Source organism: Hyla sarda, chromosome 2 (genome assembly GCF_029499605.1).
Source record: "Hyla sarda isolate aHylSar1 chromosome 2, aHylSar1.hap1, whole genome shotgun sequence".
Classification (NCBI taxonomy): domain Eukaryota; kingdom Metazoa; phylum Chordata; class Amphibia; order Anura; family Hylidae; genus Hyla; species Hyla sarda.
In genome coordinates this window covers 95,934,183-95,959,904 of record NC_079190.1, presented here as the reverse complement: position 1 = coordinate 95,959,904, position 25,722 = coordinate 95,934,183, and the positions used below count along the sequence as shown (strand labels likewise).

Here is a 25,722-nt window from a genome sequence, read left to right as displayed (position 1 = left end):
TATTTGTCTGTCTTATTTTTTTTTATAACACTTAAAAACTCCTGACCACTAGTTGGCAGTGTACCTGTTATCAGCTCTGTCCCACTCGCAGGCTGCTACCGCGAGACTACAGACTCAGAACAAACAGGAAGGAGAACGTACGCACTCACAGGACAACTCTCGCGGGGTCTTGTTCTTTCTCAGCTAGAATAAGTTTTCCCAAGCTTTTAATAGGGAATATCGCGATATATCGTGATATATCGCCAACATGACAGTATCGCGATATATTGCGATATATATCGAATCGCCACCCTGGTATCGCGATTCGAATCGAATCGCCAAATTATTGGCGATTCACACCCCTATACCTTATATGTCTATGTAAAGTGTTCAGCAGGCGCAGTAGAGGGCTCAGAAGGGAAGGAGCGACAAGGGGATTTTGGAGAGAACATTTTTCTGAAACGGTTTTTGGGGGGCATGTTGCATTTAAGAAGCCCCTATGGTGCCAGAACAGCAAAAAAAAAAAAAAAAACACATGGCATACCATTTTGGAAACTAGACCCCTTGGGGAACGTTAACAAGGAATTAAGTGAGCCTTAATACCCCACAGGTGTTTCATGACTTTTGCAAATGTAAAAAAAAAAATAAAATAAAAATTTACCTGAAATGCTTGTTTTCCCAAAAATTTTACATTTTTAAAAAGGGTAATAGCAGAAAATACCCCCCAACATTTGAAGCCCAATTTCTCCCGATTCAGAAAACACCCCATATGGGGGTGAAAAGTGCTCTGCTGGCGCACTACAGGTCTCAGAAGAGAAGGAGTCACATTTGGCTTTTTGGAAGCAAATTTTGCTCTGGGGGCATGCTGCATTTAGGAAGCCCCTATGGTGCCAGGACAGAAAAAAAATTAAAAAAAAAAAACACATGGCATACCATTTTGGAAACTAGACCCCTTGGGGAACGTAACAAGGGGTTAAGTGAACCTTTATACCCCACAGGTGTTTCACGACTTTTGCATATGTAAAAAATTTTTTTTTTTTTTACCTAAAATGCTCGTTTTCCCAAAAATTTTACATTTTTAAAAAGGGTAAAAGAAGAAAATAGCCCCCAAAATGTGTAACACAATTTCTCCCGAGTACGGCGATACTGCATATGTGACCCTAAGCGCCATGCGCATTTGAGGCCTAAATTAGGGACTTGCATAGGGGTGGACATAGGGGAATTCTATGCCAGTCATTCCCAAACAGGGTGCCTCCAGCTGTTGTAAAACTACCAGCATGCCTGGACAGTCAGTGGCTGTCTGGAAATACTGGGAGTAGTTGTTTAGCAACAGCTGGAGGCTCCGTTTTGGAAACAGTGGCGTACCAGACGTTTTTCATTTTTATTGGGGAGGGGGGCTGTGTAGGGGTATGTGTATATGTAGTGTTTTTTACTTTTTATTTTATTTTGTGTTAGTGTAGTGTTTTTAGGGTACAGTCGCACGGGCAGGGGTTCACAGTAGTTTCTCGCTGGCAGTTTTAGCTGCGGCAGAAAATTTGCCGCAGCTCCAAACTTTCAGCCGGATACTTACTGTAAACCTCCGCCCATGTGAGTGTACCCTGTACATCCAGCTATTGTAAAACTACAACTCCCAGCATGCGCTGACAGACTGTACATGCTGAGAGTTTTAGTTTTGCAACAGCTGTAGGCACACTGGTTATGTATCACTGAGTTTGTGAGCTAACTCAGTGTTTCACAACCAGTGTGCCTTCAGCTGTTGCAAAACTACAACTCTCAGCAGTCACTGACAGCCAACGGGCATGCTGGGAGTTGTAGTTATGCAACCAACAGATGCACCACTACAACTCCCAGCATGCACTTTAGCTGTTTGCGCAAGCTGGGAGTTGTAGTTATACAACAGCTGTAGGTACACTTTGTCATAGAAAAAATGTGCCTCCAGCTGTTGCAAGACTATAAGTCCCAGCATGCCCATAAGGGAATGCTGGGAGTTGTGGTCGTCTGCCTCCTGCTGTTGCATAACTACAGCTCCCAGCATGCCCTTTTTGCATGCTGGGAGCTGTTGCTAAGCAACAGCAGGAGGCTGTCACTCAGCTCCAAGCCGCCGCCTTTAGGTCAGTCCCGCCGCCGCTCCTGGGGCCCCGATCCCAACAGGGACGCCAGGGAATCGGGGTCCCCAGCTCCCGGGGTCTTCTTCCCGCTCACGTCCTCCGGAAGAGGGGCGGAGCAGGTTGCGGGAGTGACACCCACAGCAGGTGCCCTGATTGGTCGGCCGACGAATCAGGGCGATTATGAGGTGGCACCAGTGCCACCTCACGCCTGCTGGCTATGGCTGTTCAGCCAGTAATTCCGGGTCACTGGAGACCCGATTGACCCGGAATCGCCGCAGATCGCTGGACTGAATTGTCCATACATGACATAATGACCCCCCCTGGGCGATATGCCGCGATGCCTGCTGAACGATTTCAGCATGCATCCGGCTCTGGTCCCCAACCGGCTAGCGGTGGGGACCGGATTTCCCTCGGGCGTATGGATACACCCTCGGTCCTTAAGGACTCGGAATCCAGGGCGTATCCATACGCCCTGTGTCCTGAAGAGGTTAATGTGTTTTTTTTTTGTTTTATTACACTTTTTTAGGAAGAATCATTTGATTCCTCATACAGATCAACAGGATTCCATAGAATCCCGTTGATCTGTGTGCTCTGCACTGCCAGGCTTTATCATTCACAGCGCAGGAGCTGCCGCAGCAGGAGAGGTAAGCCCCACTGGTCCACCAGGGACAGGATAAAGGCACCACCAAAGTTGACAGCGGCGATCTAGAGGGTTAATAGACGGCCGCGGCAATTGCCGCATGTCTGCTATTAACGCTGGCCCCCAGCTACAGGAATTAGATGGGGGCCGGCCGGTATGGCACAGGCTAGAGTCGGCAGCCCGCGTCATACCCAGTTAATGGCCATTGCACGAGCATAGATATCCATGGTCGTTAACGGGTTAATGTGCCCCGTGTGCTCCGGTGAGTGTCACTCACCTGTCCTCGTCGCTCCGGACCTTCCTCTTCATGCTCCGCTGCATGGCCGGCGCTCTCCATAGTCATCACGTCGCCGCGCACACCGTCCAGTCATCCAATAGGGGAGAGGATCCAGGGCAGCAGTGAAAGACCGGAGCGGCTGGGACACATGAGTATAACTTTGCACCGATCCCTCATACAATAAATTCAAGTAACGATGGTTCATTCGGAACAAATTACCATCGTATGTTGAGGGACCACTGTATAAGAAAATATGTTTTTAGCTCACCTACTCCTGCACATAATTCTCTGTTTACTAACTGTCCCTGTTTCTACCCATGGTGCACAGGACCTTGTGACCACACTGGAGATGGATACATATTGCAGATAAGAATTTCTTCCAGCACACATGGCCTCAATCCAAACTTTAGGTCGTCCATATAATAAAAAAAAAAAAAAAAAGGCATGAATACACATAAAACACCATAAAAAAACAGTCCATGCTACCAGAGCACTGTAGGGTAAATGTCAATGTGTTTTGGGTCCCTTACCCATGCCCTTACTTAGTGCCCAAAATGTGTTAAATTTTACCCTAGAGTGCTCTGATAGCATGGACTGTCATTTATGTTGTGTGTATTTCATGGCTTTCTATCCCCTTCCTGCCCTATGACGTATCATTACATCATGGGCAGGAATATGTTAACATGAAATGAGGTATATTCAGCTCAGGAGCTGGCTCGCTTCAATAACTTTAAAAAAATTGGCTGCCATAAGCAGCCAGGACTTAACAATGCCCGGCATTAACCTTTAGATCCTGAGATCTAAAGTCACCTGTGAATAGTAAAGTCACCTGTGAATAGTAAAGTCACCTGTGAATAGGAGATATGTACCCTAAGTGCGGAATACCTCTTAATATTCACACACATTACAAGATGTGACCTGGAATGGGGGGGGGGGGGGGGGGGGGGGAACATGTGCCTAATACCAGGTAAAGAATGTTTTAATTTTATATATTGAGTCAATAAATGAGCCAATTCTATGACAGCGGAGAATGTTCAGGGTCAGCTGGCTCTTGGTAGTATGTGATGGTTATGTAACAGTCATGAGATCTCAATTTGTTCCCATTACAGAAAACAAGCAAAGAAAATGTAAAAACAGCCCTGTGCACATCCGGCATGGTTACAGGACTGCCTGACGGATCTAGTTAGGACAATCATGTCACGCAAGTAAAGATAGAGCTTCATTTACCCCCAAGAAACAAAAGTAATACAAGTGCTGATCAAAGTAAAACTGAACTATTCTCATGGCTGATTGAGTAGGGAAGGCTGTGAGCGTAGTGCAGGTTATATAGAAGGCACACTCACACTCACACTTTTGGTCTGGGCTTTGTCTGTATGCTTCTTACCAAAAACTGCAGATCTCAGGTTAGCGTAAAGGAGGAAACCATTCCTTTGGTTTTTCTTCATGTCTGCCTACTACATGTGACTACAGAGGGGTTTTCTGGGCAAAAGTGACTGTGGCCTATCCTCCGGACAGGCCTTCAATTGCTGATCGTTGTGGTACCGATACCCGGCACCTAGTGCTGGGAGATATGACCAAAAATGAGTATCACAGTATTTTTCTAAAGTATCACGGCATTTCACAGTATTTATTTATTTTTTTACATTGAGACTTGCATTGAGGTGGCGTAGCGGAACTAAATGGGCTTTTGGAACGAAATGATCTGAACACTGGGGCAGTGGAGTACCCTTTTAAATAGATGTAACAAAGAACCCTACAGCCTCCAGCTGTTGCAAAACTACAACTCCCAGCATGTTGGACTATATAGTAGTGTATAGTATAGGTCAGTGTTTCCAAACTAGGGGTGCCTCCAGCTGTTGCAAAACTACTACTCCCAGCATGCCCGGACAGCCGTTGGCTGTCCAGGCATGCTGGGAGTTGTAGTTTTGCAACAGCTGGAGGGCCTCAACAGCTGGAAGGCCTACTGTAGGTATAGTATATTATACAGATCCCTGTCCATCCCAGAACCCGGACTCACCTTCCCAGTTGCTGCAGGGACCGTCCGGGGAGGGTGGTCCGGGCCATCCATCCTTCCTGTAGTGTCCGGCGGCATTCCGGGTGGAGGGTGAACCGGTCCGGGCTGTCCTTCTCCGGGGGTCCTCTTCTCCACTCCGGGCAGGCTCCGGCCTAGTAACGCTGCATAGACGGCGCTGTGCAGTGACACCCGTGCGCAGCGACGCACCTGACGTCACGGCGTCTATGCAGCGTACTAGGCCGGAGCCTGCGCGGAGTGGAGAAGAGGACCCCCGGAGAAGGACAGCCCGGAACAATTCACCCTCCACCCGGAATGCCGCCGGACACTACAGGAAGGATGGATGGCCCGGACCACCCCCATTACGTGTAAGTTAAATTTTTTTTTATTTACTCGGAGGGTGGGGGAGGGGCCCAGACCGGTATAGCGGTATGGGCAAAAATCCATACCGTGGGAGAAAAAATAAACGGTATACGGTTCATACCGGTATACCGCCCAGAACTACCGGCACCCTCACCAACCAGCTGTTCAGCAGCAGATGGATCTATTTGGTGAAGGGGCTGGAAGCAGTTGGCTCTGTTCACTGACAAGTGGCAGTGCCTGTTATTGTAGCTCAGCTCCCATTCAAGTAAACTACAAATCTCCTGTAGTCTTCACAGTATTGCAGCTCTGGGATTTCACATTTTTTTTTTTTTTTTTTTTTTTAAATGATCTAATTATCTCACAGCTTGGAATGGAATAAAAAGGGGGAACAGAGCCTGATATAACCCGGGTTTTTATTTACTTATTTTTTTCACAATTCTAAGATTCATTGTTTTCACAGTAGTAACCTGGCTCTTCAGTCATTTCAAAACATATTGGGGGTGAACTTATGAAGCCAGAACCCCTTAAAATTTTAGTGCAAATATTTGCAAACTTTTGGCAATTGATGCTGCCCTGAACACTTTTAAGCATGTGGGCAGGGCTAAGTCTTAAAGGGGTACTCCCACCCTAAGAGATCTTATCCCCTAAGATGTCTGACCGTGGGGGTCCCTCTGCTGGGGACCCCTGCAATCTTGCATTCAGCACCCACCTCGGGGAGCTGCACGCCGCTCTGCCAGCTCAGAATCTGCTGTGTGACGACCATGGGGCCGGAGTATTGTGACGTCCCGCTCCTGTGTGACATCACGCCCCGCTATGCAAGTCTATAGGAGGGGGCGTGACAGCCGGAGTACTCCTTTAATGGTACGTGGCCTCCCCCAGACGCCAGATTTACTTACACTAGTGATCTAGGGTAGGTAGTAGATGAAATCTATGCTTTGCCCCTCCTAACCACTTAGGGACCATGGGCGTACAGGTATGCCTTCGCTCCCTGGTACTTAAGGACCACGGGCGTACCTGTACTGGAGGTTTGCCCCCCCATGTCAATGTACAGGGTACATTCACACGGGCAGGTTTACAGTAAGTCTCCTGCTTCAGGTTTGAGCTGCGGAAAACTCCTAGCGGGAAACTCACCGTAACACGCCAGTGGGAATGTACCCTAAAAACACTACACAACACTAAGACATAATAAAGGGTAAAAATGAAAAACGTATTGTATGGCAGGGTTTCCAAAACGGAGCCTCCAGCTGTTGCAAAACAACAACTCCCAGCATTTCCGGACATCCACTGACTGTCCAGGCATGCTGGGAGCTTAGCAACAGCTGGAGGCACCCTGCTTGGGAATCACTGGCGTAGAATACCCCTATGTCCACCCCTATGCAATCCCTAATTTAGTCCTCAAATGCGCATGGCGCTCTCACTTCGGAGCCCTGTCATATTTCAAGGAAACAGTTTAGGGTCACATATGGGGTATTTCCGTACTCGGGAGAAATTACACTACAAATTTTGGGGGGCTTTTTCTCCTTTTACCTCTTATGAAAAGGAAAAGTTGGGATCTACACCAGCCTGTTTGTGTAAAAAATGTTTACATTTTCGCACTAACATGCTGGTGTTGCACCATACTTTTTATTTTCACAAGCGGTAAAAGCAAAAAAAGACCCCCAAAATTTGTAACGCAATTTCTCCTAAGTACGGAAATACCCCATATGTGGGCGTATTTGACGCTGCGCAAAATTTATGGCAGCAGCGGGAAATACGCTGTGTATTCCTTGCTCACTATACACACAGGGCTTTCCAGCGGCAGCCCTATGTGTGTAGTGAGTTTTGGAGGCGGGGCCGTGTGCCGGCGTGTCTGTGACGCGCGGCTCCGCCTCAAAAAAATCACTACACGCATAGGGCTGCCGCTGGAAAGCCCTGTGTGTATAGTGAGAAAGGAATACACAGCATATTTCCCGCTGCTGCCGTAAATTTTGCACAGCGTCAAATACGCAGCGTATATGCCCTGTGGGAACGCACCCTAAAGTTGGATGGGAATTTTTTTTTTTTTTTTTTTTAAACAAACAAAAAAATTATTTATATATATTTAAAAAAAAAATTAAAAAAAAATGTATATATATATATTATAATAATAATAATAATAATAATAATAATAATAATAATATGTTTTCACTAAAATGCTGGTGTTACCCTAATTTTTTTATTTTCACAAAAGGAAAATAGCCCCCCAAAATTTGTAACCCCATCTCTTCTGAGTAAGAACATACCCCATATGTGGATGTAAAGTGCTCTGCTTGTGCACTACAATGCTCAGAAGAAAAGGAGCGCCATTGGGATTTTGGAGAGAGAATGTGTCCGAAATAGAAGGCCATGTGTGTTTACAAAGCCCCCATAGTGGCAGAACAATGGACCCCCCCACATGTGATCCCATTTTGGAAACTACGCCCCTCACGTAATGTAATAAGGGGTAGAGTGAGCATTTACGCCCCACAGGTGTCTGACAGATTTTTGGAACAGTGGTCCGTGAAAATTAGAAATTTAATTTTCCATTTGCACAGCCCACTGTTCCAAAGATCTGTCAAACGCCAGTGGGGTGTAAATGCTCACTGCACCCCTTATTGAATTCTGTGAGGGGTGTAGTTTCCAAAATGGAGTCTCACTGTTCTGGCACCATGGGGGGCTTTGTAAACGCACATGGCCCCTGACTTCCATTCCAAACAAAATCACTCTCCAAAAGCTCAATGTGGCTCCTTCTCTTCTGAGCATTTGTAGATGGGGTTACAAATTTTGGGGTCATATTCTCATATTACCCCTTGTAAAAATGTAAAATTTGGGGGAAAGCATCATTTTTGTAAAAAAAAATAATAATTTACACATCATAATTTAACAAAAAGTAGTCATACAACTGTGGGGTGTTAAGGATCACTGTACCCCTTGTTATGTTCCTTGAAGGGTGTAGTTTCCAAAATAGTATGCCATGTGTTTTTTTTTTTTTTTTTTTGCTGTCCTGGCACCATAGGGGCTTCCTAAATGTGACATGCCCCACAAAAACCATTTCAGCAAAACTCACTCTCCAAAATCCTGTTGTCGCTCCTTCCCTTCTGAGCCCTCTACTGCGCCCGCTGAACACTTGACATACACATATGAGGTATTTCCTTACTCGAGAGAAATTGGGTTACAAATTTTAGGAAGATTTCTCTCGTTTTACCCCTTGTAAAAATTCAAAAACTGGGTCTACAAGAAAATGCGAGTGTAAAAAAATGAAGATTTTGAATTTTCTCCTTCACTTTGCTGCTATTCCTGTGAAACACCTAAAGGGTTAACACACTTTCTGAATGTCATTTTGAATACTTTGAGGGGTGCAGTTTTTATAATGGGGTTCAAATATTGAGTATTTCTTATATGAAGGCCCCTCAAATCCACTTCAAAACTCAACTGGTCCCTGAAAAATTCTGATTTTGAAAATTGTCAAACATTGGAAAATTGCTGTCGAACTTTGAAACCCTCTGATGTCTTCCAAAAGTAAAAAAAACTTGTCAACTTTATGATGCAAACATAAAGTAGACATATTGAGGGACATTTATCAATGTTTGCTTATGTATTTTTTTTTTAGAAATTTTTTCCTTACTTTTTTTTGCTTATGTGCGACTTATTTATCAACTGCTTTCAGCCTGTTGATAATTTTCTTTCACGTAAGCAATTTTTCCTTTTTTACTTTGGTAGTAGCTTTTTCTGCTCCATGTTTGAGCTGGAGTAACTTTAGTAAATTTTTAACCCTGTTGCGACTTTTTTTTGCGCAGTTGCGACTGTCGCAGTTAATAAATACCTGACTACCCGTAGTCCATTTAAAAATTATTACTACGTAGTTAATTTTTGGAAAACTTGCTTTTGTCGCTTTCCAGTCAAAATGTCGCACGAAAAATTGCGTAGTCGCAGTTGCGACAATTATAGTAAAGAAAACCTGACTAAACCCGTTGATAAATGTCCATAATTGTGTATGTGAATCAATATATAATTTATTTGGAATGTCTATTTTCCTGATAAGCAGAGAGCTTCAAAAGTAAAAAAAAAAATGCAAAATTTTCAATTTTTCCATAAAATTTTGGAATTTTTCACCAAAGAATGATGCAAGTATCGATGAAATGTTACCACTAACAAAGTAGAATATATCACGAAAAAACAATTTCGGAATCAGACTGAAAGGTAAAAGCATCCCAGAGTTATTAGTTCTTAAAGTGACAGTGGTCAGATGTGCAAAAAATGCTCTGGTCCTTAAGGTGAAAATGGGCTGCGTCCTTAAGGGGGTACTCTGGTGGGAATTTTTTATTTTATTTTTTTACACACAAATCAACTGGTTTACAAACAGATTTGTATATTACTTCTATTAAAAAAATCTTAATCCTTCCAGTACTTATTGACTGCTGTATGCTCCAGAGGAAGTTCTTTTTTGTTGTTCTTTTCTGTCTGACCACAGTGCTCTCTGCTGACACCTCTGTCCATTTCAGGAACTGTCCTGAGCAGGAGAAGTTTGCTCTGGAGATTTGTTCCTGCTCTGGACAGTTCCTGACATGGACAGAGGTGTCAGCAGAGAGCACTGTGGTCAGACAGAAAAGAAAAAACTAAACTTCCTCTTGAACATACAGCAGCTGATAAGTACTGGAAGGATTAAGATGTTTTTATAGAAGTAATTTACAAATATGTTTAACTTTCTGGCATCAGTTGATTAAAAAATAAATAAATAAAAAATTGTTTACCACCGGAGTACCCCTTTAATAAATATGCAGAATGTAACACCAGCAGGATTCTAATGAAGACCAGTGTGTGAATCATCAGTCCCAGTATATCACCTCCCTTTGTGTCTAATTTTACTAATTTATATAAGGCCCCAATCTGCAAGACCTTATGTGAGGCGGCTCCCACCAGTGAGCCCCCCCCCCTACCATTTAGGAAACTATATTACCTCTGTAAAGCTGAAGAAGAGTCCTACACCCCCAAGGATTTTCAGGGCTTCACCAGCATGGTTCAACATTTTCTCTCCGCACGGCTCACATTTATTTTTACTTTTACAATCCTGAAAAAGAATGAGAGGAAGCAGCTCAGTAACAAAGATATGTCAATGTATAAAGAGCAGGGGACGTCATTTATCGGCGTATAACACGTACTTTTTAGGCTAAAATTTTTTGCCTAAAGTCTATGTGCGTGTTATACGCCGATACACCCCCAGGAAAGGCAGGGGGAGAGAGGCCGTCGCTGCCAGCTTCTCTCCCCCTGCCTTTCCTGGGGGTCTAGAGCCCTGCTGCCGGCCCTTCTCTCCCCCTGGCTATCGGCGCCGCTGCCCGTTCTGTCCCCCTGACTATCGGTGCCAGGGGGAGAGAAGGGCAGTGGCACCCATTGCCGGCGCCGCTGCCCCGTTGCCTCTCCCCATCCCCGGTTGAATAATTACCTGGGTCGGGTCCGCGCTGCTGCAGGCCTCCGGGGTGCGTCCCCTGCATCGTTGCTATGCACGGCGCGGCGCACTGACGTCATGCGCCCCGCCGCGCAGAGCATAGCAACGACGCAGAGGACGCACGCCGGAGGCCTGCAGCAGCGCGGACCGGACCCAGGTAATTATGCCACCGGGGATGGGGGGAGGCAACGGGGCAGCGGCGCCGGCAATGGATGCCGCTGCCCCTTCTCTCCCCCTGGCTGTCGGCGCCGCTTCTTTCCCCCTGGCTATCGGCACCGGCAGTGGGGCGCCGGCACCGATAGTCAGGGGGACAGAACGGGCAGCGGCGCGGATAGCTAGGGGGAGAGAAGGGCTGGCAGCAGGGCTCTAGACCCCAGGGAAGGCAGGGGGAGAGAAGCGGGCAGCGACGGCCTCTCTCCCCCTGCCTTTCCTGGGGGTATATCGGGGTATACACGCGCACACATGCACCCTCATTTTACCATGGATATTTGGGTAAAATAACTTTGAAAAAATGAGGGTGCGTGTTATAGGCCGGTGCGTGGTATACCCCGATAAATACGGTAATTCTCACTATAAGGCAATAATGGAGCCCATGCTTAAAAGGCATACTACATCTACAAAATACCGGTTAGTAACCAATTCATTGCCAAGAGATATGGAATGTGTCATGGCTTAAATACTTGCTCCGCCTAGAACATAACTAGGAGGTTAGATTATGGTATCATACTAAAGACCACATGCATGTGTGTATATGTAATATCCAAGACACAGGATAAGAAAAATACTACCTTCTGGCTGTGTGTAAGGGAGGTATAAAGCTGTAAGTGACAGCAGTAAGCCAACTTATCAATGGACGCTGATGTTTACCAGCACATCTGCCCAGATTTGTCTCTGGTTTTGATCATTTTGTGGAGACAAATGCATTCAGACAGAGATAAGTGACATGTCCTCTTACACCTTTATTTTTAGGAGGTGTTGTATGTCTTAGGCTTTTCTTGCCTGGTTCACTCTTCAGCCATAAGCATAACTCTATATGCATATAGTAGAGAGCGACTAGGAACAATGGCGACCCACCAATACCGGCAAATTCAGTCTTTATTTATCCAAGCTTCATGTGCTGAGGCGGGGAGCTGTAGTGGAGTCCACGCTGACTCCTCGCTCCTGCTAACACCACTACAGCTCCCCACCTCAGTGTCTATGTCAGCACATGAAGCTTGGATAAATAAAGACTGAATTTGCCGGTATTGGCGAGTCGCCATTCTTTCTAGTCGCTCGCTACTATATGCCTTGTTGAAATCTATATTGTTACAATAGAGCAACACCAGGATAGCAATATTATGTGCATTAGTTCCGTTGTGTAGCGAAAACCTCCTAAAGTGCTGTTAACCCCATACGGGCTGAAGTGCCAGACCATATCTACTATAGAACTGTTTATAAATCTATATGCATTTTTAACAAAATAGTTGTTCTTTAGATGAAAAACTGAGTGGCATTTTCAATGTCTACTTTCTACAGGCGCTGCTAGTCTCCCAGGATTATCCAAGCCAGAAGGAAGCGGATATGTTCAATAGATAATTTGTTAAAGTATAGGTAGTATGACGACGCTTTCCAGGATGCCCTCACCTCTTCCTCAGATAGGAAGGGGTTAGTGCACCCAGAAACACGTAATCCTACTACCCATCATTGTTATTTTATTGAACAATAATTTATCTATTGAATTTACCTACTTCCTTTTGGCTTGGATAATTTTAAACCCTAAGGCTAGGTTCACACTACGGAATTTCCACCAGCAATTCCGCTTTGAAATTGTGGGCAGAAATTCCGCTTGCTAAAATGTATAGTGCAGTGAATGGGTTTCCGGTCACAAATTCACACTTTGCAATTTTGGCCTGAAGAATGGCATCTCTCATTCTGCAGGCGGAAATACTAGCGGAACACACTGCAGTCTATTGGAGACTGCGGTGTCCACGCGGTCGCACTCGGAATCTCTGGGTGGAAGTTTTCTGCCCGGAGATTCCACTGTGTGAACCCAGCCTTAGAGACAAGCAGCGCTTGATAAGGAGGTCTTCTTTCTTCATCATCTTTTATCTACACACACCAGGGTTGGATCTCCAGCTCCTGTGGTCTCAGGCTAGCAGTTTTCTGCACATTACAGTACCCCAGCATATAGATACACCTGTTTTATTGTTGCTCCAGGTGAGCGGCCATTTTATATGGGTCTTTGTATCTCCTTTTCTTACCCATCTGATAAGTGCAAAGAAATCTAAATGCACCTGTAGAACACACAAGGCGCCCCTCACAGGTCTCTTTTTTTTTTAACCAGTTTCTAAAAATTAGGCAATAACAGGATCTGTCAGATACTAAGAGCTGCAGACACCTTTGAATAGCTATTAAGTGTACCTTTTCTGGAGCAGATGGTGATTGCCAAACTTAGAAAATCATCTTTTTATTTGTTAGCCATGAGTCAAGGAGGCGGAGCCAAGCTGCTCACGTGCCAAAGCCTGGCAGGCCTCCATGCTCACACTCACTGCCCAGGAGGTGAGGGCAAGCGAGGGGATGTGACACCTGAGCAGCTAGGTCCACCTCCTTGACACGGTCTATAAAATAGTCTTTTTATTTCTAGGCCAATACCCAATGACCCAATTACACTGCCTGAGGGCCAGAACTACATATAACAATGTATAGATTTAGCTTGGAGTGTTCCTTTAACTTACTAGCTTCTTACAACAATTATCCATCCATTACTTATCTGCTCCTTAGTATAATAATAGTGTACGCTCTAGTTTTTGCTTCTTCTGCAGACACATGCAGCTGCCTTGACTTGAATGTGACCAACTACAATTATTTTGTCAGTGGTCAAGCACTTATTAAACAATATTTAGATGTTTCTCTGTGTGAATTCCTCACCCAACATCTTCAGCAATTTACAGTATAATGCAGAAGGTTGAGGTTTTCAAAACAGATACAATCTGTAGAAATCAGAGCATTTCCATATCAGAATGCTCATTCTTTTGTGTAATCATTGCAAATTTTCACTGCAGATCTATCCAACAATGGATAGGGTGAAACCCCCTGAGAATTCCTCAAGTAAACATTCGAAATGGCCACTGTCTTATCTGGCAACTTGGTAAAAATTGATAGAGCCTGTGAAAGGAAGCATTTTTTCTCAATTACTTTGATTTAATATTTTTAAACTGGTCCTCAACTGATGTCCACAAGGGGTCTCCCTCCTAGTGCATTTGCCGTCCACTGTCATCACTAATTCAGTCTTCAGCAAGAGCAAGAGAGAATGCGGGATGTGAGAGCGGGACTTGTTTATAGCTGTGAGCCCTCTCACACAAGTCAGCAGCAGTTCTGGCAGCATAGTGAGGAGGGGACCATAACAGATGGGAATGCTACATAGCTGGCTGTCAGCATTTAGAGAGGAGGATAGGAGGCTCATGATTGCCCAGTTTGGACACAGTAACGGCCTAGACATGATTTAGAAACCCATAAGGAGAATAGAATTTGCCAACTTTGCTAATAAGACTGAAAAAAATAAAGTTTTATCAACATTGTCAACAAGAAATCAGAGTGCTCACCGCGGTGCAAAGTAAGAACTCCCCTCTAAACTGTACACTCTTGTCTGTTGTATTCAACCACCCACAACAGTTCAGATTCTTCTCCATTTCTCTTCTGGTCACATTGCCCATATTAGTCCATGCTTCATTCAGAAAACGCTCCTGTGGAAACCAAAGTGCTGGTTACATGGGGAACTGAAAGTATCTAAAATGCACGGATTCTTGCAGACACACCATAAGTTGTTTTACTGAAAATTAGGAATGTCCCAATACCATTTAAAAAAAAAAAAAATTATTAAAAAGGGAATCTGACACCAGGATGCCCCAGTTTCTGGCGCTGCTTACCGTGCTGACATGCGTGTTCCTTGTTGTGTACAATGGAGGCGGCTGCTGTAGTAAGAGCCAGGATTTCTCTCTTCTCCATTGGACAGAACAGGGAATTTGCATTGGCAGCGAGACTGATGTATCCGGAGCGATTGCGCTGATGTTCACATGGTGAGCAGCGGTAGAAACCGGGTCACCTGACCTATCTACATATAAATTGAAGTTAGTGCAGGTGACTCTGCTGTGAGATTGCCTTTAATAGTAGGTAGCATCCCCTTGTAGGTAGTAGAGATAGTTGCAGACATTAGCAGCAGCCCCCCCTGCAGACTTTTGCAGCAGCCACCCTCTGTAGACCGAAGCCCCCCTTGTAGAAAGCAAGCGCCCCCCCCTTGTAGAAAGCAGTCCCCACCCCCCCCTTGTAGAAAGCAGTCCCCACCCACCCCCCCTTGTAGAAAGCAGTCCCCCCCCCTTGTAGAAAGCAGTCCCCACCCCCCCTTGTAGAAAGCAGTCCCCCCCCCCTTGTAGAAAGCAGTCCCCACCCCCCCTTGTAGAAAGCAGTCCCCACCCCCCCTTGTAGAAAGCAGTCCCCCCCCCCCTTGTAGAAAGCAGTCCCCCCCCCCTTGTAGAAAGCAGTCCCCCCCCTTGTAGAAAGCAGTCCCCCCCCCTTGTAGAAAGCAGTCCCCCCCCCTTGTAGAAAGCAGTCCCCCCCCCTTGTAGAAAGCAGTCCCCCCCCCTTGTAGAGAGCAGTGTCCCCCCTTGTAGAGAGCAGTGTCCCCCCCTTGTAGAGAGCAGTCCCCACCCACCCCCCTTGTAGAGAGCAGTCCCCACCCACCCCCCTTGTAGAAAGCAGTCCCCCCCCCCTTGTAGAAAGCAGCCCCCCCCCTTGTAGAAAGCAGCCCCCCCCCCCCTTGTAGAAAGCAGCCCCACCCCCCCTTGTAGAAAGCAGTCCCCACCCCCCCCCTTGTAGAAAGCAGTCCCCACCCACCCCCCCTTGTAGAAAGCAGTCCCCCCCCCTTGTAGAAAGCAGTCCCCCCCTTGTAGAAAGCAGCCCCACCCCCCCTTGTAGAAAGCAGCCCCACCCCCCCTTGTAGAAAGCAGCCCCACCCCCCCTTGTAGAAAGCAGCCCCACCCCCCCTTGTAGAAAGCAGCCCCACCCCCCCTTGTAGAAAGCAGCCCCACCCCCCCTTGTAGAAAGCAGCCCCACCCCCCCTTGTAGAAAGCAGCCCCACCCCCCCCTTGTAGAAAGCAGCCCCACCCCCCCCTTGTAGAAAGCAGCCCCACCCCCCCCTTGTAGAAAGCAGTCCCCCCCCCCCCTTGTAGAAAGCAGTCCCCCCCCCTTGTAGAAAGCAGTGCCCACCCCCCCCCCCTTGTAGAAAGCAGTCCCCACCCCCCCTGTAGACAGAAAGCCCCCCCCCCCCCCTGTAGGACTGTCCTCTGTCTGGTGCTGCCGCTCTGCTGCCCTGTTCTATCGTCCACATCATGGCGTCCTATCGAGGAGCATGTGACTATACACTCCCATTCCTCCATAGCGTTACACTGGGCGCAGTGGAGGAGGTGGAGTTACATGTGTGTCACATGCACCTCCATGGGACGCTATGATATGGACGCGAGAACGGGGCAGCGGAGCTGGGCATTTGACGGCCACACTGCAGCTGGTATTAGACTTTATATCGGGGACATTAATGCAGGGTAGCGGCCCCGATACTAGTATCGGTATATCCCTACTGAAAATTTACAACAGGGGGCGGAATGATGTTTCGAACTTAAATAACATTTTATATGGCTATGAAAACCTACAAAGAAACATTCAGTTTACTCTTTAGTTGAATGTGAATTATTGCTCCATGAGAGGCTCACCTCAGTGTTCTTCCATGACATAAGGTCTACAAAAAGGGTGTTAAGAAGTGTCCCTTACCTGTTGAGAGCTATTCATAGCCAAGCAGGAGCATGAGACCACCAGTTGAAATATAAAGATGAGAATTAAGACGACCATGTACTGACATACTAGTTAAGGATGCTGCCACCAGGTATTTCGGTATTTGATGCCAAAGAACGGATTATTTCCGCCATGTACTCCCTTCATTGGTGACGGGAATTGCTGAGGATCAGTTACGTGTGACCCTACCCTTAAGTGGTTATCCACCATAAGGTAACTTTAGTACTTACCTGTCAGACAGCAATGGACATGCTTAGCTAGGATCTGTGCTTGTCTTGGGGCTAAATGGCTGTGTTGTGACACTGCTGTTTTCTTTTTGTGAAATAGCCATTTCCCATTTGCGTTCCCTCCCTCTAACTACAAGTCCCATGATCCCTTGTTTGTAAGTGTGTCACTTTTATCCCTCTCACACATCAGCCACCTCACCCATTGCAGCACAACTGAAGCGCCTTGCATGCTGTGCTGTAAACTACAATTCCCTGTGCAAATTGAAGCAGACAGGCTTCCTTTCAACACCTGACTAGCAATGTCTCAGGCTGCACTGCAACCTGGGAAAAGCTGAGACGACACTCGTTTTGTATGCTGTTAAAAATAAACATTAGGGCAAAGATCACATAGGAATTGCTAGACCACCATGAAACACAGGTACAGAAACTATATAATGCACTAAACTACACTAACTTTACAGCCCAAAAAAAAAAAATATATATAAAAAGCCAGGAAAACCCCTTTAAACCGAATTATTATAATCCAACTAAGTGGATATCAACAGGGCTCAAAGGATACGATAAACAGCATCACTTGATGGTGACTGACCGCTCCAATCAATCCAATGATGGCAATGAAAAGAAGGAAAACCCCAATCGCGATGACTCCCCCGATAATGTGGAGACTGGACACGATTCCAAAGCCCTTACCCCATGCTGCCACTCCAATCAACAAGAGGCCCACCAGCTGAAAGAAAACACAATATTATAAAAACTTATACATTTCAATATGTACTGTAACAAATGGAACTCAGAAAAGCTGATTTTAAGTGGTATAAAATAACCAACCATTACTCAGGAGGTCCCTGTCAGTCTAAGCTTACTTGTGCTGCAGAGAATTTCCACTAGAGCGGTCATGCTAGCATATACAGCACATGGCAGAGGATGTATGTAACGTCACTGCTGCAGGGCAAACATAAAACTGCAGGAACCACCAGTTTCGGCACCGAAATTGACTAGTGAGTTATAGGTTTGTTATTTTATAGCATTTTCTGAAGGTACCTTTCTTATTTTATAAATGCTCGAAAAAAAAACCCTTTAATTTTAGGATGCTTGTTATTTGCCGGATATACAGTTTGAACTTTCAGAATATGTTACAATATGCATAACAAATTATAAAGCGACTAAACCCTGCAGTTGTAGTGGATCAGAATGAAATCAGAGCAATAGAAAAATAAGAATATATCTTTATGTAAAATGAGTATCTTGCTGCTCTCTGACACACAAAACTTGTGCTGCATGTACTTTCTCTCCGTCTATTGATAAGAGTGGAAAAACAAAATCCAGGGTCACATTCTAGTACCTGCCAGGTCAGCCCATGAAAAGAGCCAGCACAAAAGGACAAAAGTCACACAAAACAGAGACCCAACCAATGATCTATAAAGCAGCTACAGGTTATGGGGTACTCCAGTGGAAAACTATTTTTTTTCATATCAACTGGCTCCAGAAAGTTAAACAGATTTGTAGATTTCTTCTATTAAAAAGTCTTAATCCTTACAGTACTTATCAGCTGTTGTACGGTTTTTCTTTTCTGTCTGACCACAGTACTCTCTGCTGACACCTCTGTCTATGTCAGGAACTGTCTATAGCAAACCTATCCTACTCTGGACAGTTCCTGACATTGACCACAGTGCTCTCTGCTGACACCTCTGTCTAACAGAAAAGAACCACTCAACTTCCTCTGTAGTATACAGCAGCTGATAAGTACTGGAAGTATTAAGATTTTTAAATAGAAGTCATTTACAAATCTGTTTAACTTTCTGGCACCAGTTGATTTGAAAACAAAATAAATAAAATAAATAGTTTTCCACCGGAGTATCCTTATTGTTTGCTAAACTTATAACAAAACTTCAATAAAAAATAAATATTGAAGTATATATGCACATATTCCAGTCTATTGTCATAGAGACTATAGCATTGGTGAGTGACTGGGAACTGGCACTTCTCTCTGACTGACTGACTGCTTGTAAGATGTGTTGGGCTTTTCTTTGGCTTGCAAAAGGCACAGTGATCACGAGAATTGAGCATTGAACTTACTCGGCCGCCACCCTATTCATTCTCTATAGGACTTCTAAACATTGGCAAGTGCTGAATTTGGTTATGTACAAAGATCACATAGACATGAGTCAAGGATAAGCACTGCTGCTCCATTCCTTTGGGACAACTGACCTCTGCTCTCTTGATTGGTGGGGTTGGACCCCTCCTGATCAGCTAGTTATGCCTTATGGATAACCTCTTTAATAAGAAGTGAACATGGCCCAAACCCCTGCATTGCCTTAAAGGGGTTATCCATGGATCGAAAAACAGATATCATTTCTTTAAAAAAACGCTCCCTGTCTGTCTGTCTCCAGTTTGGGTGTGGTTCTGCAGCTCAGTTCCATTGAAGTGAATGGAGCCAAGTTGTAATACCACACCCAAATTGGAGACAGACAGGGAGCGGTCTTTGATAGAAAATAGGTCTATTTTTTATGCCTGGACAACCCCTTTAAAGCGTACCTGTCAGATCCCATAAAAAATAAATAAATATGTTACTCCTGCTAATCCTGTCCATGTACATCTAATTTTTATGTCTCCATCACTCATATTCATATATAAAAAAAATTAAAAATAAAACTCTTTTCATCAGATCAGTGTTAGAAATCCTCTCCGGGGAAGGGGTCGTGTATAAGGGCAGACATTCCGCACATTTGCTTGATTGGGCAGCACTAGTGAACATGGCCTAACAGAGCATTTAAAATTAAAATAAAGAAATAAAAGTGATAAAACAAGTCAGGCACAAGAAGCTACAGACTGCTGCAATCACAAAGGCCTGTGCAGCATATCACCACTTCAACAAGTGGGGGAGGGGGCACAGTCAGTCTACAGGACGGGTACCTTTATTTTATGGAGGAAAGAGTGGTAACTGATGGTGTGAGTAGAAGTGCAATGCCAGATGAGTGCTAGACATGCCCAGCGTGCAAACTCTCTCAGCTCCAAGTTCCTGTTATTAGGAGCAAATGCAAAGTGACCATTTTTGTCATGTTTTTCACTTAATCTACCAAACGGGAAGTAAAAAAAGCAACAGTGTCTGGTTAACTAGTTTCTAGCAAAAGTCCATGTACATTTTTCAATTAGTATGAATTAGGGCTGGGCGGTATGACCAAATGTGTGTATCACGGTATTTTTTTAAACTTTTGGCGGTTCCACGGTATGTAACGGTATTTCCTACCCCCCCCCCCCCCCATATTAATTACTCACATATCACCCGCATGCGCTGCTCTCGTCCTCCTGTTTGTCGCGGCTGCCGGTGCTGACACTCTATACTGTGCGGTATCCCTATGCCCGGGCTGCAAAAGGTAAACAAAATAAACTTTAACGCACCTACTTTGGCCTTACGCTGGGGATGGGAACATCGGACAGCAGTCAGCCTATCACCGGCCGCAGTGATGTTCCGCCTCGGCCGGTGATAGGCTGAGCCCACTGTCATGTAAGAAGCCGGCTTCTTACATGACAGTGGGCTCAGCCTATCACCGGCCGAGGCGGAACATGGCTGCGGTCGGTGATAGGCTGACTGCTGTCCGATGTTCCCATCCCCAGGAAACAAGTGAGGCCGGTACCGGACCAACGGGAGGCGAGTTAAAGTTTATTTTTTGCAGCCCTGGCATAGGGATACCGCACAGTATAGAGCAGTGGTCTCCAACCTGCGGACCTCCAGATGTTGCAAAACTACAACTCCCAGCATGCCCGGACCCCAACGGCTGTCTGGGCATGCTGGGAGTTGTAGTTTTGCAACATCTGGAGGTCTGCAGGTTGGAGACCACTGGTATAGAGTGTCAGCGCCGGCGGCCGCAACAAACAGGGCGAGGAGGGCAGCGCATGCGGGTGACATGTAAGTAGTACCCTGATGGGGACAGCGCAGCGCTGGGCTAATAATTAATTGGGGGGGGGGGGCAGAACAGCACTTGCAGGTCACAGGATTAGTTCCCCGATGTGGGGACAGCGCAGCGCTGGGCTGATTCATTCAATCCCGAGGCGGAGGGGCCAAACCGGTATTGCGGTATGGGTTAAAATTTATATCGTGCAGCACAAAAATTTCGGTATTCGGTATGAACCGGTATACCGCCCAGCACTAGTATGAACACCGCTTTATACCAGGAAATATATTCCACTAAACTCACTTTTTCATGACTACGTACAGGAGAGAGGCACTTTTGCTTGGATATCTTGTGAAGTCAATGCTGCATGTATGTGGCTTTGTGGTTTTAAAGGAAGCCCAGTCCCTACATGGGTCATCCTGTTTAGTCAGAATCGATGAGTGTGGGAGGCAGAACCATCTTGGATAACACCAGATAAATATATTCTTTCTTTGTGGCTTTTATTGTGCATGATCCAGTGGTGTCACTATATTGCCCCTTTAAATCCATGGGCCATTCATTTATATGGAGGTACTGCAGTGTGGGATCTATTATTCCCTGCACTATTCCTTTGCCCAGTATAGTGGGAGAGGCCTGTATTGAATACAGTTTATATCATTTACCATACACAACTATTTAAGGCTATATCCCTGAAGAGCTGTACTATTGTGCGCAAAACGCAACACATAGGATGTTTACATATTTGTGTTTTCTAGCCTTGGGGTGTTGACACTAACACGTAAATATGAAGCTGATGTGTTTGGTTGTCAACCCACATTCTGGAATTTGTAGTCACAGGATGAGATTATTGCCTTACAATGTATTTCACAGCACAAAAGGGCACCTGTCAATCACCGGCTACAGCAAGGTCCTGCCTCAGCCATCACTTGCCCACATCCAGGAAGGTGGGGGCTGCAGGACTCTGAGGACAGGCCCCATACAGGAAATCACAGGGGCCCCAGCGGTCGGACCCCACCGCGAACAGACACTTATCCCCTACCCTAAGAATAGGTAATACGTTCAGTAACTTCTAAAATGTCACTGTCATTTGATGGAACTTTTGACTTGTTGTCGAGACAGGACTTTAAGCTTAGCTCACGGGGGACTCCATTCGAAGACCTGCTGCAATTACAATTACCAGCCAGTGCCTCACATCCTGGCTGTCAATCAAGTCCGACCCTTTCGATGCAAAAATCTATGGAGTAAAAAGGTCAGATCGCTGCTGCACGTTTTACTGGCTTATAACTAACTGGTGACAGCAGCGGGTCACAAAATGAACCCCCCCCCCCCCAAGATCTAAAGTTTAGCCAAATGACAGTGACGCTTTAAAAGAGAACCAATCATTAGATTTTACCCTATATAATGTTTGGGAAAGCCTTTTATAGGGTAAAATCTTTGGGGTAGATTTATCAAAACCTGTCCAGAAGAAAAGTTGCCGAGTTGCCCATAGCAACCAATCAGATCTCTTCTTCCATTTTTCAGAGGCCTTTACAGAAATGAAAGAAGCAATCTGATTTAGTGCTATGAGCAACTTTTCCTCTAGAAGGGTTTTGATAAATCTCCCCCTTTATCCTCATCATCCTCGGGGGACGCTCCTGCCCCCAGTGATGGTGAGGATATGAACTTATAAATTAGTCACTGTGGCGCCACAAGTAGTCCCCTGGGCGGGGAGCTCCTCTCACCTAGTCCTGTTCTTCGGCCGGCAGCAACGCCCCCTTGGCTTGATTGCTGGGTCGCGTCATCGCTCTGTTCCGTCTGTTCAGTGAGCAGAATGATGATGCGGCATTGCTGCCGGCCGAAGAACGGGAGTAAGTGAGAGGAGCTCCCCGCCCAGGGGACTACTTACAGCTGCGGCGGCGGCCGTAGAAGTTCATATGTTCACCATCCCTGGGGGCAGGAGCGTCCCCCGGGGATGGTGAGGATAAAGATTTCACCCTATATAATGCTTTGCCAAGCTTTATAGAGGGTAAAATCTGATGATTGGTTCCCTTTAACTCCTTAGTACAGCAAGGCTTCATGTTATCCTTCCACAGCTTGTGCTAACATGCAAAGGCACATAGAAGTGTGTAACACCAATAATCATCCTACACACAGCATGTATATGCAAGCCGTGATATGGACATCAGAAGTGGTCACTGTATATAGCTTCTACAAGAGATCTTCTAAATAACATTTCACATGGTGGACATTCCGCAGGCAGCAGTCCATGGCAGAACATGCCGACACTAGGACCGCTAGGGAATGCGCCATCTCCATAGACTGTAATGCATTTCCCAGCGGATCCTGTAGAAACATATTGACATGTCATGAGGCTGGAATGGTATTACCACAGCAGATGTTTCCGCCGCTTGCACGGTGCAGCAGAAATCCATTGAAAACAAGGTAAATATGGCCTAACACATAGCCTAACAGTGGTCTCCAAACTGTGGACCTCCAGATGCTGAAAAACTACAAGCCTGGCCAGCCAAAGGCTGTCCAGGCATGCTGGGAATTGTAATTTTGCAACATCTGGAGGTTCACAGTATGGAGACCACCAGTGTATAGTATTTGTAGTGCACTTATAGGACGGTCTTTAGACTGTGACCCACTGTTTCCCATAGCAACCAATCACAGCTCTGCTTTCATTTTACAAGCACAGATTATGCAAAGAGCTGCGCAGTGATTGGTTGCTAGGGGCAACAGATTGATAAATCTTCTTATCCGCGTTCTATTTCCTCAGCTTGCTGTCAGTGAATAGACGAGGTGTATACATAGATGTCACTGTCCTGATAACCCCCGGACATTACACAGCTCCTCACCACAGGCCGCCCTCTATCAGGACGAGCAGGCAGCGGCTCCTACGTACCATGTACACCACGTTGAGCGCACATAGCGCGTTCTTTGAGCAGGTGAAGCCGCCGCACACCATCCTCCTCCGCACACCGGCCGATACCGGGGACCCAGCCAATAACGGGGATGTCTCTTTAAGAGGGAATTCTCCTCTTTCCTCTCTATGCACCGCTAGACGGTGACGTCAGAGACCGCCCACCGGAAAATCAGTGCAGAGCGCTCATTGGCTGCGCGGAAAGCCCCGCCTACTTTACGGCGCACAGTATTTCCGGAATAAAACTACGTGCCTCCGGCGCTGGTGTGACGTCAGCGGAAGTCAGCCATGTTCATACACCTGCCACTCCTTTCCTTAGGAACAATGGGAGTGTTTTTTGTTGTTGTAGTGTAGTAGGGTTATCTTTGTTGCCTATAGCAACCAGCTCAGCATCCACTTTACCCGCCCAATATCAGAAATAAAAGCTGAGCTCTGAATGGTTTTATTGAGGTTCAGAAGATTGTCTGCTGGGACTAGTAGTGGTCCTGGACTGTCAGCTGTGCTGCAAATGGTGTGGTAGTCCCCAGACTAACCTGGTCCTATGTGTACACAATCTTGTCAATAGAGAGGTTGTGTTTATTGGTACTAGGGACTCTGGGGGCGCGCCCTTGGTGTTTTAGTATGTGCACATAACAAGGAAAAGGTGAAATGCAGTTTCACTTTTAGAGGGAAACATTAACCCCTTAAGGACTCAGCCCATTTTGGCCTTAAGGACTCAGACAATTAAATTTTTACGTTTTCATTTTTTCCTCCTCGCCTTCTAAAAATCATAACTCTTTTATATTTTCATCCACAGACTAGTATGAGGGCTTGTTTTTTGCGCGACCAGTTGTCCTTTGTAATGACATAACTCATTATATCATAAAATGTATGGCGCAACCAAAAAACACTATTTTTGTGGGGAAATTAAAACGAAAAACGCAATTTTGCTAATTTTGGAAGGTTTCGTTTTCACGCCGTACAATTTATGGTAAAAATGACGTGTGTTCTTTATTCTGAGGGTCAATACGATTAAAATGATACCCATTATTACATACTTTTATATTATTGTTGCGCTTAAAAAAAATCACAAACTTTTTAACCAAATTAGTACGTTTATAATCCCTTTATTTTGATGACCTATAACTTTTTTATTTTTCCGTATAAGCGGCGGTATGGGGGCTCATTTTTTGCGCCATGATCTGTACTTTTTTTTGATACCACATTTGCATATAAAAAACTTTTAATACATTTTTATAATTTTTTTTAAATAAAATGTATTAAAAAAGTAGGAATTTTGGATTTTTTTTTTCGTTTACGGCGTTAACCGTACGGGATCATTAACATTTTATTTTAATAGTTCGGACATTTACGCACGCGGCGATACCAAATATGTCTATAAAAATTTTTTTTTACACTTTTTGGGGGTAAAATAGGAAAAAACGGACGTTTTACTTTTTTATTGGGGGAGGGGATTTTTCACTTTTTTTTTACTTTTACTTTTTTTTACATTTTTTTTTACACTTGAATAGTCCCCATAGGGGACTATTCATAGCAATACCATGATTGCTAATACTGATCTGTTCTATGTATAGGGCATAGAACAGATCAGTGTTTTCGGTCATCTTCTGCTCTGGTCTGCTCGATCACAGACCAGAGCAGGAGACGCCGGGAGCCGCACGGAGGAAGGAGAGGGGACCTCCGTGCGGTGTTATGAATGATCGGATCCCCGCAGCAGCGCTGCGGGCGATCCGATCATTCATTCAAATCGCGCACTGCCGCAGATGCCGGGATCTGTATTGATCCTTGCACCTGAGGGGTTAATGGCGGACGCCCGCGAGATCGCGGGCGTCGGCCATTGCCGGCGGGTCCCTGGCTGCGATCAGCAGCCGGGATCAGCCGCGCATGACACGGGCATCGCTCCGATGCCCGCGGTTATGCTTAGGACGTAAATGTACGTCCTGGTGCATTAAGTACCACCGCACCAGGACGTACATTTACGTCCTGCGTCCTTAAGGGGTTAATAACAGTTGTAAGGGTTAATCTTGTGTGCAGAGGAGAGGTGTTTGTTGCAATGTTTCTG

The 25,722-nt window shown here is 45.6% G+C and overlaps 1 protein-coding gene across 1 annotated transcript in view; it reads right to left on the bottom strand.

Moving 5' to 3' along the window:
• Window positions 1-23,860, bottom strand: part of TSPAN31 (tetraspanin 31) — a 30,073-nt gene extending 6,213 nt beyond the window's left edge. Inside the window, exons 1-5 of the mRNA XM_056562606.1 lie at window positions 23,643-23,860; window positions 17,425-17,592; window positions 16,618-16,698; window positions 14,400-14,540; window positions 10,333-10,443 (exon numbers count right to left, since the gene is read on the bottom strand). Coding sequence (XP_056418581.1) covers window positions 10,333-10,443; window positions 14,400-14,540; window positions 16,618-16,698; window positions 17,425-17,592; window positions 23,643-23,705 — 564 coding nt within the window. The 5' untranslated portion in view covers window positions 23,706-23,860. The remainder of the gene's footprint in view (window positions 1-10,332; window positions 10,444-14,399; window positions 14,541-16,617; window positions 16,699-17,424; window positions 17,593-23,642) is intronic.
• Window positions 23,861-25,722: the final 1,862 nt, after the last annotated feature.